This window comes from Leuciscus leuciscus, assembly GCF_965113295.1.
Source record: "Leuciscus leuciscus genome assembly, chromosome: 9".
Taxonomy (NCBI): domain Eukaryota; kingdom Metazoa; phylum Chordata; class Actinopteri; order Cypriniformes; family Leuciscidae; genus Leuciscus; species Leuciscus leuciscus.
Genome location: NC_138733.1, coordinates 15407607 through 15423843, shown reverse-complemented (window position 1 = coordinate 15423843; position 16237 = coordinate 15407607). Strand labels below are relative to the sequence as shown.

Genomic DNA, 16237 nt, shown 5'->3' with positions numbered 1-16237 from the left:
AAACGGGTGAACATCCCAGAGTACATCTGGAACGCTTACTGCTGCGTCGATCAAAATGGCCGCCCCATCCTAAGCGGTGCTGCGACTGCCCTCAAAGTCAACACAGAGCAGAATGTTGTTATGGAACGCAGCCTAGATGAGATGGTCAACTTCCTTCAGCAATTCTCTGATGCACCAGTGAATGAGCTGTTCAGCGGCCAATGCAGAGTTTAGATTAAAACTTTCAAATAAACTTTAGCAATAAGGCTTAATTCTGTATTTTCAAATCACATTAACATTACGCACCATTCAGTATCTTTTAAAATAATAGGTATGATTAATTCTCTTGCATAAGAAAGGAAAGTACACCAATACAAAATGCTATGCCATACTGACAGTTTTATTAATTGTAGTACATACATGTAGTTTTTGGTATTTATGTATATGTTGTGTTTTTAACATGCATGTTCAGGTTATATAGCCTAACCTTAGCCCACTTACCCAATAGCCATTCAGAATATTTAAATTATATGTATAAGTTTGTGCCTTATATTGATATGAATCAATTGCTCATCTACACACTTCACTACACACAATTCATTCAAATGAGAGACATGAATACAATAATGTCCATGAAACTCCAGATAAGCATATATCATCTTGTATACTTAATCTAACCCCTCAATTATATTAAAACTGAGACGTTCTTATGCGTACTGGCTCATAGGATGGTCATTCCACTCAGGGAGATGAGAGATCTTCTCTTCTGTGCTGGGCTGGATGGGCCAACCCCACGCTTTGAAGAAGGGGGACAAATTCATGTTGACCACCTTGGAGAAGGTCTCAGCATACAGATTCATCTTGCCTGCATTGTCATTTGGCACTCCACTCATAGTATGGTAGGCAGCAAAAACTTTCTTAAAAGCATCCCAGCCAAATTTTTCCTGAAGCTTGAAAAACAAAAAACAAAACAGAAAGATGATGGAAGATTACACACAAAAAATGGGTATAAATATATATATTTTTATATTTATATAATTATATTTTTTATAATAATTACATAAACAATTACAATTACATTTTTATATTTATTTATTCTACATAAGGTTTTATTGTTTTGTTTTTAAAAATTAACCTTAAAATAATGAATTATTACTTCTAGGGCTCACAAATAATCCATTATTGCTTTAATCTCTCTTTAAAAAATTACAAAACTGGCAATGAAGAAGTAACCAAAAATGTACATTATCAAACAATGTTTTAAAACACATGCATTTAACTAATTAAACAAACTGTTAAAACATTATACACAGTCTGTTCTTACCTGCATGTAAGTCTCGAGCGCCGTCCACATGCTCCAGCTTTTTAAATCCTTTCCGCCACTGTGATACATCTTGGCACGAGCCTGACGGTTTTCTAGAGTGATGGCTGGATGAGCATTAGCGCTATTCATTTGCAGAACTTCCTCATGTACGTACAAGGACCACAGGTTGCAGGTGCACTCAGTGGTGTGTGGAGGGAACTCCCAAACTCCACGCTGCTGGTTATGACCCAACTCATGAATGGCTCCCCAAAGACCACTTTTATAGGCTTCCTTTACGTTTATTAGTGCTGGGGCAGAGATGGTTTGCATCATGATGGGATATCCAGCATGCATGAAACCTGAGGGGGTGAAAGGGGGAATGTGTTATCAGAATTGTGAGAATATAATTAGTAATAATGGCATGATTCTGTTGTAATAGTGATGTTTTTTTTCAGCGCAGCAATAGTACCACTGACCGTGAGAGATCTGAACATCTGCAACAAATCGCTCCTTGCGGGGCAACTTGGCAGGCCTTGCTGCCAGGTCAGTTATGCTTCTCATTATGGTATCCCAGAATGTAGCCACCTCATCAGGGCAGTCCAGATTCCTTATAAATTCTGATTCCAATGTGATGATGATGTTCTCAAACTCAAGTTCTGCCCAGGGGGCAGGTGCCGAACGGATCCCGCTCACCCAGTCAGCTACACTAGTCTCTCCTGAGGGACAGAACAAGTTTTATCATGTACCTTTAATTGTTCTGAATAGAAACCTTACTGTGATGCTCACTGAATATTAATTCAGAATTCTTACCAGATTTGAAGTATGGAGCCTGTACTGAGACCTGCACGACAATGTCCACCCCATCCACTTTGCTCTGGGGAGGTGCTATTAGGTAGATGAGCCCTCCCCACAAATTCCAGACCTGAACCATTTCTGTGTCCAAAGGGAATCGCTCATGGACCACAGGAGCCCGTTTCAGGATGTTTGCTCCACCAATGTTATCTGTCTGGCAACCAAGCTGCACCTACATAGAGTATCTCATCATGTTAATAACATGCTCTCCAAGCCCTATGTGTAATATGGTTGTATCTAGAATGACAAGTATAGCTATTACATACAGCACCATTCCTTGATTGGAAACATGTATAGAGTAGACTGTATTGATTACCTGCCAATTTTTCCCAACGATCTCTGGAGGTACTGATATGTACGTCTTCATACCAGGAGAAAGATATAAGCCTGTGCTTATCCATTCTTCACAACCTGAAACAAGTAATCATTTTATAGTGCTTAAAATAGTCAAACTAAACATTTTTCCTCCTGCATTTGGCAAGAAATATTTCATACCCGCAGTGTTAGCACTGATCCGAACTCTTGCATTAGACACAGTGGGCAAGTTGGGTCTATCCTTAATGATGTATGGAAGTAGGGCATCAGGATTAGGTGACACTTTGTATACCTCAGATCCAATGTGGAGCATCAAGTGGTCTTTAGCACATTTGACAGGACAATTACTGCACACCTGTGGAACACTGACCTCTTGCACTATGTCACTAAGAATTGCTACTACTGAGGTGTAGGCGGCACTGTCATGAGAACACATACGAAGGTAACTGGCACAGTCACTGCCCAACTGCTTCAAGCAGCCCTGTTCATTAGCAGTCAATTCTTTCCCCAGGCTTACATGTTCAGCAAACCGCTGCAGCATGCTACGAAAGTGGTACCCCTCTCTACAACTATGCTCTATATCTAGGGCCTTATATAACCCTCCACCCAAGGTATTGCCTAAGAGACACAATCCCATCTTGTTAAGAATATGATTTCCTGGGTATTCGGTCATCACATTGCAGCCACAGTGGGTCTGAGCCCAATACCAGGCATGACCCCCAATCAGAAGTCCTCCACCTTCAGCAACAAATTCTTGGATCTCTGCACATTGGGCATCACTGTAGGAAGTGCAGACGTAGACGCTTAGATCTTCTCTGAAGCCAGTCAACTGGCAATCTAAATCTGATTTTCTCAGTACCCCATGGGCTGCTTTGAGGCTGGGTAGGATCCCAATAACACCCTTCCGACCCTCATCAAGCCACTTGATAGCATTGATCATGAATGTGGACAGAGAGTCCCGCCCCAGGTAGCCTTCATGGGATGCCAGAATTACTCGACCTTGTCCATAATAAGCACCAGCAATGAATGCTTTTCCAGCAGGAGTGACTGCAATGGGGAATGCTAATGGTCCGTGCACCATCACTTCAGATGCTATAGCCCCTCCTTGGGTGTCAAACTCGGACACACCTTGTAGCAGGAACTCTAGATCATCTTTGAAGTCTTTGCCTATTCTGAAAAAAGACAAGACAAATAGTGAATGGTTTTTTAAAGAATGGGTAAAAAGCAAAAATGTGTGCTGAACTTACGATACAGAAAGCCAACTAGAAGGGATGTTTCTTGGGACAGGAAAGTTGCAAACTTCTCCTGGGAGTTCAGAGAAATAAATTCCTGCAACACTGCACACCTTGTTTCCTGGAAAGTTCTTTAAAGTGTTTTCTTGTGGATGGTCATAAGACCAACTCCATGCTTGGCCAGCAATGATCAAACCACCTCCAGCTTTGAGGAAAGCAACCAGATCCTTTGCACAGGTCTCGACACTGTAAGCATCTGTGATATATATAGCTAATTCATTACGGAAGTCTCCTAGCTCAGTCTTGATAGGGCAGTAGTTCAAGTTTTCAGCTACTGAACGTAAACTCCCCTGAATTCCTACAATGCCGGCATCACCAGTACACGGCATAAGCCACATTAAAGCATTCTCTATGAGGCCAGGAAAGCGTGTTAGGTATTCCTCATGTCCCAACACCACTATACGTCCCTGACCGTAATGAGATGCAGCCATCAACACCTGACCTCTTGGATTCATGGCAAGTGGAAAGGCATGTTCACCTATTAGTACAAGATCACTGGGCACTGCTTTTCCTTGGAAATCAAGCTCCTGCAGCCCAGACATGAGAGTGTAGTAGTCCTCTTCGCGTGCCATGGTGAATTACTTCTGTTTTAGTAATTCAAATCACACACAGTTTTAAAGGGTCTGAACACTGGGTTTGTTCAACCAGAGCTTGTGCATGCAGAAAAAATTATACCAATTGGTTTTCAGTCCTACACAAAGACAGAAAAAAAAAAAAAAAAAAAAAAATCATGTAATATATTTAGAAACAAATAGAAATTTAATTTTGTGCATGTTTGAATTAATGAATTACATTTAATATACAGTAGTATACACAAATCTGAAATAAACACAATTGAAACTTTACTTCCCATCCAATCCCAATTGTGACCTTGATATTAAATTGCACACACTCACCTTTATCTGTAGATACAAACAAGCTCAAATGACTTTCCTTCTTAGCTTTGTGAAGCCTAACTACTGTAGGAATGTTTTTGTGGCTATGACTATGGCTCACCGGGAGCACACCCTAGGAACACGCCCATAAAAACACCTTTTTCATTTTGTTTGTTTATCTAGAAACCACCATCAACCACTCCCTACAGCATTTGTAGTTTGTATCCTGTGTGAGACGAGTAGCTTCGTACAGAGCTCCCCAAATAACGTGTGGGAGAAAAAACAAGATATCATGGCCACAAATTAATAATTAACTTATTCATTTGTTTCCTTGTTTTAGGTAAAGACTGGAATACACTACACAACTTTTGTCCAGATTTTTGCACAGATTTACGGTCAAGAGGAATAAACACTAGTTGTCGAAAGTCAAAGCCAGTCTGCAGATTTTGAGCATTTACATTTATGCATTTGGCAGATGCTTTTATGCAAAGAGACTTACATTCATTGCATTTCAAGGTACACATTTGACATTCTTATCAGTTCTCAGTTCTGGCTTTCCCTGAGAATCAAACCCATGACCTTGGTATTGCAAGCGACAACGCTCTACTGTTTGAGCTACAGGAAAGCCAATAATTGACAAATTTCACAGAAAATCAATAAGCTTAAATCACACACAGTTTTAAAGGGTCTGAATACTGAGTGCATGGAGAAAAATTATACTGATTGGTTTTCAGTCCTACACAAAGACAGAAAATGAGAGGGAGAGAGAAAAAAAATCAAGTTTCATAAATTTAAAAACAAATAGAAATGTAATTTTGTAATTACATACCCTAGGAGCATGCCCATTAATACACCTTTTTCATTTTGTTTGTTTATCTAGAAACCACCATCACCCACTCCCTACAGCATTTGTAGTTTGTATCCTGTGTGAGACGAGTAGCTTCGTACAGAGCTCCCCAAATGACGTGTGGGAGAAAAAACAAGTTATCATGGCCACAAATTAATAATTAACTTATTCATTTGTTTCAAAGCCAGTCTGCAGATTTTGAGCAGTAATAAGTGACAAATTTCACAAAAAAATCACTAGGCCTAAGCGTATGATGGGCACAGACTCTGATTTTTAGCTTCAGACTATGAAAAATTCTATGTTTTCTTCCATATGTCATGTGCGGGGTTCCATAATTGTAAGACAAAAACACTTTCCACTTTAAAATAAACTGTTGGTACTGGATTATGCAGAGTAAATAAACTGTTTATCAAGCCATAATTATTAGCAGGATATCCTATCTCATGATAATACTTATGTAAACTTAAGATTTATCATCTAACCGGCGTAAACAAACTGAATAGACTCACTATTCTTTTGTCTGTGCACTTTGTATTGTTTTTCAGGCACTACACAAACAAAGTTTTAAATCCCCCTTTCAACACAAATACTAGAAAAAACAGACAGGCTACTTTTAATTGTTGTCTTATTTTCTTCTTATACAAGTCTTATTTTTTAAATGAAATATAGCAGTATTTATTATAAATGTTTTATCTGTGCACATGATTTTTCTTCTTCTCTGATGACGCGTTTACTGGCGCGAAGGTGGTACAACCTGTCACTAACTCAACTGAGATCACACAGCAATAGCAAAACATACATCCAGCGATTTTATAAATTCCAGATGAAATATCTATCTATCTATCTATCTATCTATCTATCTATCTATCTATCTATCTATCTATCTATCTATCTATCTATCTATCTATCTATCTTTTGTAGTTTCCCACTGGTTGTGAGCAATTAGAACCAAGAACAAAGCACATTCTATCATTAACTGCTTTTAAAAAACTTTCAATACAGTTTGTTTTAGTGGGCTATACAATAAAATAGGCTACGTGTGTATGTTCTGAGAAAAATACAAAATTGGTTAATGACAGCGGTGGCCAACACCATGTCACCACACTGTTATAGTAGTAACTTTACCTACATTACAGTTTTTCTCAGTCGCTTTGGTGCATTTCTCACATCACTATTTACATTTGAACAACAGTTAGTTCAACCTCCACAACATTTAGTCATTTGTGCACATCATAGTAGCAGTTTCTCATTCCTTCCAACAAATTGCAAATGCTTTTGGACATGCATCAATTGCTTTCATACAACTCTCTGCTGTTTTATAACATTATCATTGGCTTATGTCATGTCAGTCAAAATGAACTATACTTGTGAATGCTGAATAGTCATTCCATATAAAACTAATAGTCCTCATGTCATTGCTTGAGTCATTACATAAAAAAATGTTGAACTAGTTGTCAAAATCTCTCAAGCTAATTTTACACATTTTTCTAAATCTTTTTTTTTTCCTGAAATACTTTCCTCGCTGCATTGCAAGAGATGATATTCACTGTGATGTAGATGAAATTATGTGGCCAGACAGAGAGGAACGTCTGGATGTGCATGAATGATTACAGTACTATGTATGTTGTATGTTCAGTTCCAATATGTACTGCAATATTGTTTACAGTTGTGCACAGCTCTACCCAAAGGGTGTTTATGTTTGTTGTAAATAAGGGTGTATTTTTTCTTTTGCACAATGCTGTGAACAAATTAGAATTGCAAAGAGCATATGCAGTAAAAATGTGAAACATACATATGTCTTGTACTCAGTTACCTCACTAAATACAGTAATGTGTAACTTTATTGTATTTTTCAAATGGCTGTGCAAATAGTATATAGAGCTTTCTTGAGCATTTTCAGGTAGTGTCACCAAGATCTGACTTTTTTTGCATTGGAAAACATTTACAGAGTAAACTGTCATAATGAAAAAATGACAAAGCCATTTGACTATCTTGTTCATAAACAATGGTGTCTTGATGACACTGACACTTTCATTGACATGAATACTTGCTTTTGAGGAATGAGCTATCCATTGTGAGCAAGTGACACGCTTTTGCAGGTTATCAACTAGGTTTTTCAGTTTGTACTAACTGTTTTGAGAACTGCTACTGTTGTGCAAATGTAAATAGTGATGTGAGAAATGCACCAAAGCGACTGAGAAAACCTGTAACTGTTGTGGCAGAAACTATAGATTACTAACTGCGACTCCCAATGACATGGGAACCAAACTACGGGCGCCGTTGTTCCACATCGGAAATATTTACGAACCGGAGCCGTGAAGTATGTACAACAAATGAATCGCAAGAAACGTTAAAGTTTTAGACAACAGGTAAGTGCTATTTGGATTTTGTCTTGTGTATTTAGTCAAATTTTGGTGGCCTGATTGAAATATAAGTTTGAGAAACTGTCTAGGTTCACACAGACTGCACAGGTTTTAAAGTTAGCTTGAGCCTATTTGAATCCCTCTGGTGTCAAAGTCCGACTAAGATAATTGTTTTTACACATGAAACATTAAAAGACGTATTAAAAAGTTACGGCATGTAGCTAATGGGTCACTTTTCAGTTAACGTTATCTGGTTAAATATTAATAATTAGCTCGCTAAATAAATACCAAATGTACAGAAGATTGGTAATTTAGCACAGGCCTACATTTAGACTAACTTATTTGAATCTTAAATCATTGTATTTCTTACTGTAACTTCTCTCCTCCTGCAGTCCAGCTGTTCTCGTCTGTGAATGGCGATGCAGTGCGCACTAGTGAGTGTGAATGGAGCTCGGGTGGAGCTGGCTGATGGTCGAGCTCTTATGTTTGGTCGAGGCCCTGAATCCAGAATTTCAGACAAGAAGTGCTCGAGGCATCAGGGTGGGTTTTCTCATCACACCCAGCTTAATTATACAAAAAGTTGAACGCGTCACGTTTGTGTTCTGCTCATAATCATAAAGAATGACGTGGTGCTTCTCTTTTTGACAGTCAAACTTGTGGCCAACTATGCCAAACAGGAAGTTCTGGTTACGCAGGTAACAAACACACACACACACACACACACACACACACACACACACACACACACACACACACACACACACACACAAGAAAAACAAAAACAAAAAACAAACAAAAACAACAGCATGTTACAATTTACTAAGAGAGTACATTTTATGAAACCAATTATTTTTTAAATACTTAAATCTCTAGGAAAGCATAAGTGAGTACAATCCATTCTGTGTTTCTACAGCTCGGGCCCAACCCATCTTCCCTGGACGGTCAGTCTTTGGGTCGTGGCGAGTCTGGATGTCTGACATCTGGTTCCACACTGTACTTGGTTGATCAGTCCCACCCGTTCACTGTGGAATTTGTTGGAAATTCAAATGAAAAGTCTTCCTCTCCTCAGAAGAATAGAAATGTAGCAGATGAAAGCAGAGATGAACAGAAAAGCTCAAATTATCCCAAAAGGAGCATCCAGGATTTCTTTTCTAAATCTTCAAAAAAGGTATCAAGATAATCCATGTTTTAAAAAAATATTTGTAAAGAAAAATGGAAAAAAATTAAATTAACACTTTTATTCAACTAGAATGCATCAGATTGGTCAAAAGGGACAGTAAAGACATGTAAAATGTTACAAAAGATTTATATTTCAAAAAAATAAAAAATAAAAATATATATATATATATATATATATATATATATATATCAACATATTATTTTCCATCTCTCAGTATGATTTTTTTTAAAGTTTAGCTACAACAAATTGCATTGTTGGAATTAAAAGGACCGTGTTTAAAAAAGCCAATAAATTATTATTATTATTTCTATTATTATTTAATAATATTCTTTTTTTTTTTTTTTTTTTGGACAGTCATCCTCCCAAATTGCTCTTGTAAACACAGTTCTGCACATTTCTTCGTCAACAGTATTTTTGCTGCATTTTAATAAGTTAAATATATTTTGATAATAATAGATCAACTTTATCTAACATAGTTTTACAGAAGGAAATATAAATGTTGGCACATGGCAATTCTGTATCACAATTGAATGGCTATAATGCATTTCCTCATTCTGAATTTATATAGATGTCATCAATTGTATTATTGCAGTTATTTATTTTTTTGGAAGTGTTTATAATAATATTGTATTTATGCTTTAGAAACACTGTTTTATTTTTCTGTGTGTTTTTGAAGAAACATGCAAGAAACAGTGAGCTAGGACAAAAACAATATTGAAGAATACATTAATAAAGCTAAAAGGTTAGTTAATCCAAGTCTGCAGGAGTGTATAAATTCATAAAAGAAACATTTATTGTTTATTAGTGGGAAATTTACATTTTTCATTTCTGTGGTACAGACATTTTCAAACACTTTCAACCCATTTTTTTTCTTTTAAATTATTATTATTATTAGAGTTATTTTATGTCATAAAATCAAATGAAATATCCCATAAAACCTTGGCTCTTTTTTCTCAGGCAACAAAACGACCTCGCAGCCCAGAGAAGGACGTCCCTCGCATGAAACGAGGGCGTGACGATGAGGATGATGAAGATGAACAAACCTCATCTGAGAAAAAGCTTAAGCAGTTACAAGCATTTGCTGATAGAGAGAGTGATAAAAACCTGGACTCACCAACTATCAAACCCAGCGCTCCATCTTCCACTTGCTCTCAGAGTCACTGGCAACAAATCGGCAGCCTTATGCTGTTCACTGCAGCAGGGGTTCCAGAAAGCTCCAAAGTAAGACATGAACTTTCACATAGTGTTTATTCAGCATGTAGTGTTTGTTCAGCACATAGTGTTTATTCAGCATGTAGTGTTTGTTCAGCATATAGTGTTTATTCAGCATACAGTGTTTATTCAGCACACAGTGTTTAACCATCAAACCATTATGCTTCTATAATGTTTCATGCTGTTTTGTGTGATTCAGGTCGCAGGTTTTGACATTGACGGCTGCATTATCACTACAAAGTCTGGGAAAGTATTTCCCACAAGTCCAGATGACTGGAAGTGAGTCTAGTTGAAGAACTTGCTTTACCCTGCAGCTGTTTGTTGTCTCTCACTTGATGATGTTTTACTCTTGTTTAGGATTCTTTTCCCAGAGATTCAGCCCAGACTGGCCAGTCTGTTGAAGAAAGGATACAAGGTGCTTCCTAATCCACTATCACTTGTTGATGTTGTCAGTATAATATAATGTTTCATAAAGGAAGTTAGAGCATCAATAAATGTCCAGTTGGTTTTACTTTGCTTTGCTCTGTTTAGGTGGTATTTTTCACCAATCAGATGGGAATATCTCGAGGAAAACTCAGACCGGAGGTGTTTAAGTCCAAAGCTGAGGATATTCTACAGACACTTCAGTTGCCCATCCAGGTTAATGACACGCTCACTACATACACTATAGTGTTCAGAAGTCTGGGGTCTGTAAGATTATTACCAGCAGCCATATCACCCTGTAGCCCAAGACTGGTTGCCCACTGAAGATAAGCAGGGCTGAGCCTGGTCAATACCTGGATGGGAGACCTCCTGTGAAAACTAGGTTGCTGTGTTAGTGTTAGTGAGGCCAGCAGGGGGCGCTCACCCTGTGGTCTGTGTGGGTCCTAATGCCCCGGTATAGTGATGGGGACACTATACTGTCAAAAAGCACCGTCCTTCGGATGAGAGGTTAAACCGAGGTCCTGACTCTCTGATCATTAAAAATCCCATATTGTCCCTTCGAAAAAGAGTAGGGGTTTAACCCTGGCATCCTGGCCAAATTTGCCCAGAGGCCTCTGTCCATCATCATGGAATCCCCATATATACTCATTGGCTTCATAACTCTGTCTCCTCTCCACCAATAAGCTGGTGTGTGGTGGGCATTCTGGCGCAATATGGTTGCAATCGCATCATCCAGGTAGTGCTGCACAATGGTGGTGGTTGAGGAGATTCCCCCATTCTACGTAAAGCGCTTTGAGCACCCAGAAAAGCGCTATATAAATGTAACAAATTATTTTAGTGTTTATTAAAGAAATCTCATGATCACCAAGGCTGCATTTATTTGATCAAAAATACAGTCAAAACAGTAATATTGTGAATGATTAATATCATTTAAAAGAACCATTTTCAAAGCTGAATTTTCAGCATCATTACTCCAGTCTTCAGTGTCACATGATCCTTCAGAAATCATTCTAATATGCTGAGTTGCTGCTCAAGAAACTTTTTGTTTACTTATTATTATCAATGTTGAAAAAGTTGTGGAAGTTTTGTGGAAACCGTGATGCAGTTTTTTCTGGAATAAAAAAAGTAAAAAAACAACAACAAAAAAACACAATTTATTTGGAATATAAATATTTTGTAACATTATAAATGTCTTTACAATTAGCAAGTTTGAAAATTGAGTGTTGTAGATGTATTTCTCTTAACTTATTTACGAATGTGAACACGTTGTCTTTTTTCAGGTGTTTGTTTCCACAGCCCCTGGCATTTACAGAAAGCCTGTTATCGGAATGTGGGAACATCTGTGTGAGAAGGTGAATCACTATTGTGGTTATTTGTAGTTGTCTATTACAGGAATTGCATTTTAAAGTATCATTTGCTTTACATTACATACAAGCAGCAAGTTCAGTCCCAGTAGGCTATGTATATTAAGACACTGTTGTGTTTTGCAGGCGAATGGTGGAGTGACAATAGATGTGTCACAGAGCTTCTATGTTGGAGGTGAGCTAAATCAAGTTCATACTAGTCTAAGGCCCTGTTTACACCTGGTATTAAGATGCGTTTTGGTCGATCGGATCAGAAGTGGATGGCGCTAAATAGAGGTGTAAACGGGGTCTAAAACGTTCTGAGCTTGTCCACTTTCGACCACTTCCAGAGGTGGTTGAAAACGCATTCGACCGGATTGCTTTCATTGTGTAAACACTCATGTGGTCAAATGTGTTCAAACAGCCACAAAAGACTACCTACTCTCCATATACTGACCTAATGCGTAAACGCTATGGGAAGCGCACTAGCTAGACAGGATTTACACGTTGTCGGCTAAAGACCCAAGTTTGATTTGAAGACTTAAAACATACCAAGCCCAATGTCCTCTCACCATTCCTGATTTCTGACATGCACTCACCGTGTTCGGCGTGATCTTCCGGCTGTCAGAGCAGAAACATAAGCTGCTGCTCTCCGTATGTTTTCCGTTTTCAAACGTCCCGCTACCTTTCGGCACGCCAATTACACTGACTGCAGTCACACTTGAAATAAAGTGCAACCAAAAACATTGTTTTAAATTTTTATTTTATGTATTTTATTTCCTGCACATAGTACAAAATAACATCTCAGATTTACATGCTCAGTAATGGTTTTCCCTCATTTACAGATGCAGCAGGACGTCCTGCTAACTGGGCCCCAGGGAAAAAGAAGAAAGACTTCTCCTGCAGTGACAGACTGGTAATGACGTTAACTGCAGTCTTCATTACTCATAAGCAGATTGAATTTGTTATTGTTACTAAGAGTTACTGCATTTTATAATACATTATATTAATGTAAAGGTAAATCACGTGTAATAGCTTTTCTCTGGTTTGGCCACAAGAGGGCATGGTAGTGTTTTTCTTGCTCCATTTTAGAATAACAAAAAAGGGAAACTTTACAATTATGTGGGCTTTTGACATAATACAGCTTTACAGGTTTTTATCCCTTATCTCTTGTGCCCTCAGTTTGCCCTCAACATTGGTCTTCAGTTTCACACCCCAGAGGAATACTTCTTGGGCTGGAAACCCGCACAATTCAGCTTGCCAGAGTTTGACCCTGTAAACGATTTTATTTCACTTGCAAGTTTTCCACAGTCTGTTGTGTTATTTATGTATTGTGTTATTTACATGTATGGTTATTTATGTTTTGTACCTTAGTTGGGTACTTCACACTGCCATTCAAAAGTTTTGGGTCAGTAAGATTTTTTTTTTTTAAAGAAACAAGTACTTTAATTCAGTAAAGATGGATTAAATTGATCAAAATTGGCACTAAATACATTTATAAGGTTACAAAAAAAATATATATTTCAAATAAATGCTGTTTTCATTCATCAAAGAGTCCTAAAAAAAAATGTCTTATGGTTTTCAATGTTTCTTGAGCAGCAAATCAGCATATTAGAATGATTTCTGAATGATCATGTGACACTGACGAGTAATGATGCTGAAAAGTCAGCTTTGCATCACAGGAATAAATTACATTTTAAAATGTAGTCAAATGGAAAACTAAATTACTTTAAATTGTAATACTATTTCACAATATTACTGTTTTAGTGTTATTTTTGATAAAATAAATGCAGCCTTGGTGAGCATAAGAGACTTCTTTTAAAAATCTTACTGGCCCAAACTTTTTGGACATTACTGTACTAAATATCTGTAATAATGTTTTGTGTTTTTGTATCATTGTCCAGAGGAAATTAGACTCCAAAATGCGTCTTTACGATCCTCCTGATACATCCCTCACATCTACCAAACAGGAAGTCATTGTAGCAGTGGGATTCCCTGGATGTGAGCCTTTTTTTCAGTGTTTGTTTTTTCTTCTTACTCCTTGCAGGTGACCAATTTTTATGATATAACCCTTGTTTTTTGGGGGGATTTTTTGCAGCGGGCAAATCCACATTCTTCCAGACACACATCATTCCAAAGGGCTATGCATATGTGAACAGGGTGAGTTGTTACATTGCTAACACAACAGAGAACTGAGAACCCAGAGACAAGAAGTAGATCTCCAAGAGCAGGATCGAGCAAATTTGGTTCAGAAGATTTTTAGGATTTAAAAGTGTATAATATCTTGTTTTAACTGCCTTTGAATGCTGTGACATCTGCACATGAACTCTAGGACATGCTTGGCTCCTGGCAGCAGTGTGTGTCAGCCTGTGAACGCGCTCTGAAGGAAGGCCAGAGCGTAGCGGTGGATAACACTAACCCTGACCCTGAGTCGAGAAAAAGGTGCCTACCTCTGTTTCCAAAGCAGATGCTTGTTTATCTTTGTCTTTTCAACTGAAATGGCACCATCGATGATTTTCTCCACAGATATGTAGATGTCAGTCAAAGCGCTGGAGTCCCCTGCAGGTGTTTCAACTTCTCAACCAGTCTGGAACAAGCAAAGCATAACAACAGGGTATCTGTCTTTACTGTCGTTTTTTACATTAAAGTTACCATGAAATCAAAATTAACAATACTTATTTATTATTGCAGTATTTACAGGTATTATAAATTATTTATCATTATTATTATTATTATTTTTTAATTAATGTGAAAATTCACTTCTCTTCTCTGATGATGTGATAGCTGGCGCGAGGGTGGGACAACCTGTTACTCACATGAGATCGACCAATAGCAAACCACAACCATCTAATCAATTCCACATGGACAAAATCAAGTCATGCCCTACATTTATTTTTATTTTTTTCTCATTGGAGAAGCCCTTTCACTCAGATATACGCCACCATAGGGAAGAAAAGACTATCTCAACTTCTGTTTCATGGTGACTTTAAATATAAAATTCTATATAAAAAAACCCATTTTACTAACTGTAAACATGCGAAAAGTCCAGAAATGCAAAGTCAGTCACTGATTTACGTCATCTTGTTTGTTTTTTGCTGTAGTTTCGTGAGATGATTCCTTCTGCCACAAAGCATGTTCATGTCAATGACATGGTGTTTCACAGCTACAAGTGAGTGAACCGCAGCAAGCTGAGTTTATTCCACTGTACCAGATCATATTGCCAGGAAATCACACCTTTGAACGAGCTTCTTTATCTTTTATCTTTATTTACTAATTTATTACTGAGCAGCTTGGTTTCTGACTTTTTCTTGTTCTCTGTAGGAAAAAATTTGTGGCACCCAGTTTGTCTGAGGCCTTCTCTGAAATCCTGCAGATTCATTTTGTGCCTAATTTCAGTGACAAAAGATCAGAGTTCCTCTTCAGGCAGTTCTCTGAGGGCTGAGTCTGATGTTTGAGTGAAAAATGAAGAAAAAGGCTGAACAACCCAACTTAGCAGAAGAAAAATTCATTGAAAATTCGGAACATGATTGATAATACAATGCTAATTTAAATATTGTGTTTCTCATTTTTACACTTGTCTTTCACTGACTTTAATGTGTTACTTTTTAAATGTTGTTTGGTAAATTTACCCATAGATGCTAAAATCAACCTGCTGTTATAAAGACACTAATAAAAGTGTATAATAAAAAAAATATTGAGGAAACAATTGCTTGTTTCAGTTTGATCAAAAACAACTTGCTTCAATATTTTCCAGTGTTTGGGTGTTATTTAAGTTTTTTGGGTTTTTTCTTGTCTGTAAAACAAGACTTTATTTATAGCTTAGATTGCTTTCTAAATCTCAGAAAACGTATATTCGAAATGTTGTGTTTGTGCGCTATAAATCTCTGGAGTCCCAGCTTAAGGCTGGCCCACACTAAAAGACTTTTAAAATCTTATCAGATTTTCAAAATGTAAGAGACCACAAACATGTTGATAAAAAAAAAAAATCATAGATTTAAAAGGTTGTGAGAAAAGCCGAGATGTGACGATGGGCAAGAAAAAAATCACAATAATAGTTTTAGGGTTGCTTTTTACAGAAAATTCATGGAAAAAAAAGACTAAGGTTTAGAAGTAGTCGTGTTATGCTTCTGTCTTCTGTCAGCTCGCTATCTGATCAGGGTTCCCCTCACACAACCCCAATAATATCCAACTGCAGAACCGAAAAATCTGGATTATTGGAAGGGGAGAATTGGGCCCAAAATCAGAATGATTATC

General features: G+C 37.5%; 2 protein-coding genes across 4 annotated transcripts; one reads left to right on the top strand and one right to left on the bottom strand.

Annotated features, from left to right (window-relative positions):
• Positions 1–358: 358 nt before the first annotated feature.
• LOC309507065 (TRPM8 channel-associated factor homolog) lies at positions 359–8329 on the bottom strand. 3 transcript variants are annotated; one of them, XM_082181157.1, is made up of 8 exons: positions 8196–8329; positions 3697–4432; positions 2630–3621; positions 2451–2545; positions 2093–2306; positions 1759–1998; positions 1304–1641; positions 359–929 (listed from the first exon to the last, which is right to left on the bottom strand). In XM_082181157.1, the coding sequence occupies exons 2-8, from the start codon at positions 4311–4313 to the stop codon at positions 687–689; spliced, it is 2739 nt and encodes a 912-aa protein (XP_082037283.1). In that variant the 5' UTR covers positions 4314–4432; positions 8196–8329; the 3' UTR covers positions 359–686. The 3 variants fall into 3 exon arrangements, with proteins under 3 accessions (XP_082037283.1, XP_082037284.1, XP_082037285.1); XM_082181158.1 differs by lacking the exon at positions 8196–8329 and adding an exon at positions 5446–7140; XM_082181159.1 differs by lacking the exon at positions 8196–8329 and adding an exon at positions 4749–4884.
• pnkp (polynucleotide kinase 3'-phosphatase) lies at positions 8226–15689 on the top strand. Its single transcript, XM_082181180.1, has 17 exons — positions 8226–8365; positions 8474–8520; positions 8739–8993; positions 9963–10226; positions 10417–10496; positions 10575–10632; positions 10749–10856; positions 11921–11992; positions 12131–12179; positions 12829–12899; positions 13166–13258; positions 13888–13984; positions 14082–14143; positions 14316–14425; positions 14510–14597; positions 15085–15152; positions 15305–15689. Exons 1-17 carry the CDS (start codon positions 8239–8241, stop codon positions 15423–15425), a joined length of 1770 nt encoding a protein of 589 aa, XP_082037306.1. The 5' UTR covers positions 8226–8238; the 3' UTR covers positions 15426–15689.
• The last annotated feature ends 548 nt before the right edge of the window (positions 15690–16237 follow it).

What these genes read in the sequence shown, in the direction of transcription:
- LOC309507065 (XM_082181157.1), bottom strand. Translation starts at nt 4,313, where the DNA reads ATGGCACGCGAAGAGGACTACTACACTCTCATGTCTGGGCTGCAGGAG. An exon ending in GATCAGTGCTAACACTGCGG is followed by an intron (nt 2,546 to 2,629) that starts GTATGAAATATT and finishes TACTTGTTTCAG; the next exon opens with GTTGTGAAGAATGGATAAGC. An exon ending in GGCTCCATACTTCAAATCTG is followed by an intron (nt 1,999 to 2,092) that starts GTAAGAATTCTG and finishes TCTGTCCCTCAG; the next exon opens with GAGAGACTAGTGTAGCTGAC.
- pnkp (XM_082181180.1), top strand. Translation starts at nt 8,239, where the DNA reads ATGGCGATGCAGTGCGCACTAGTGAGTGTGAATGGAGCTCGGGTGGAG. An exon ending in TTTCTAAATCTTCAAAAAAG is followed by an intron (nt 8,994 to 9,962) that starts GTATCAAGATAA and finishes CTTTTTTCTCAG; the next exon opens with GCAACAAAACGACCTCGCAG. An exon ending in GGGTTCCAGAAAGCTCCAAA is followed by an intron (nt 10,227 to 10,416) that starts GTAAGACATGAA and finishes TGTGTGATTCAG; the next exon opens with GTCGCAGGTTTTGACATTGA.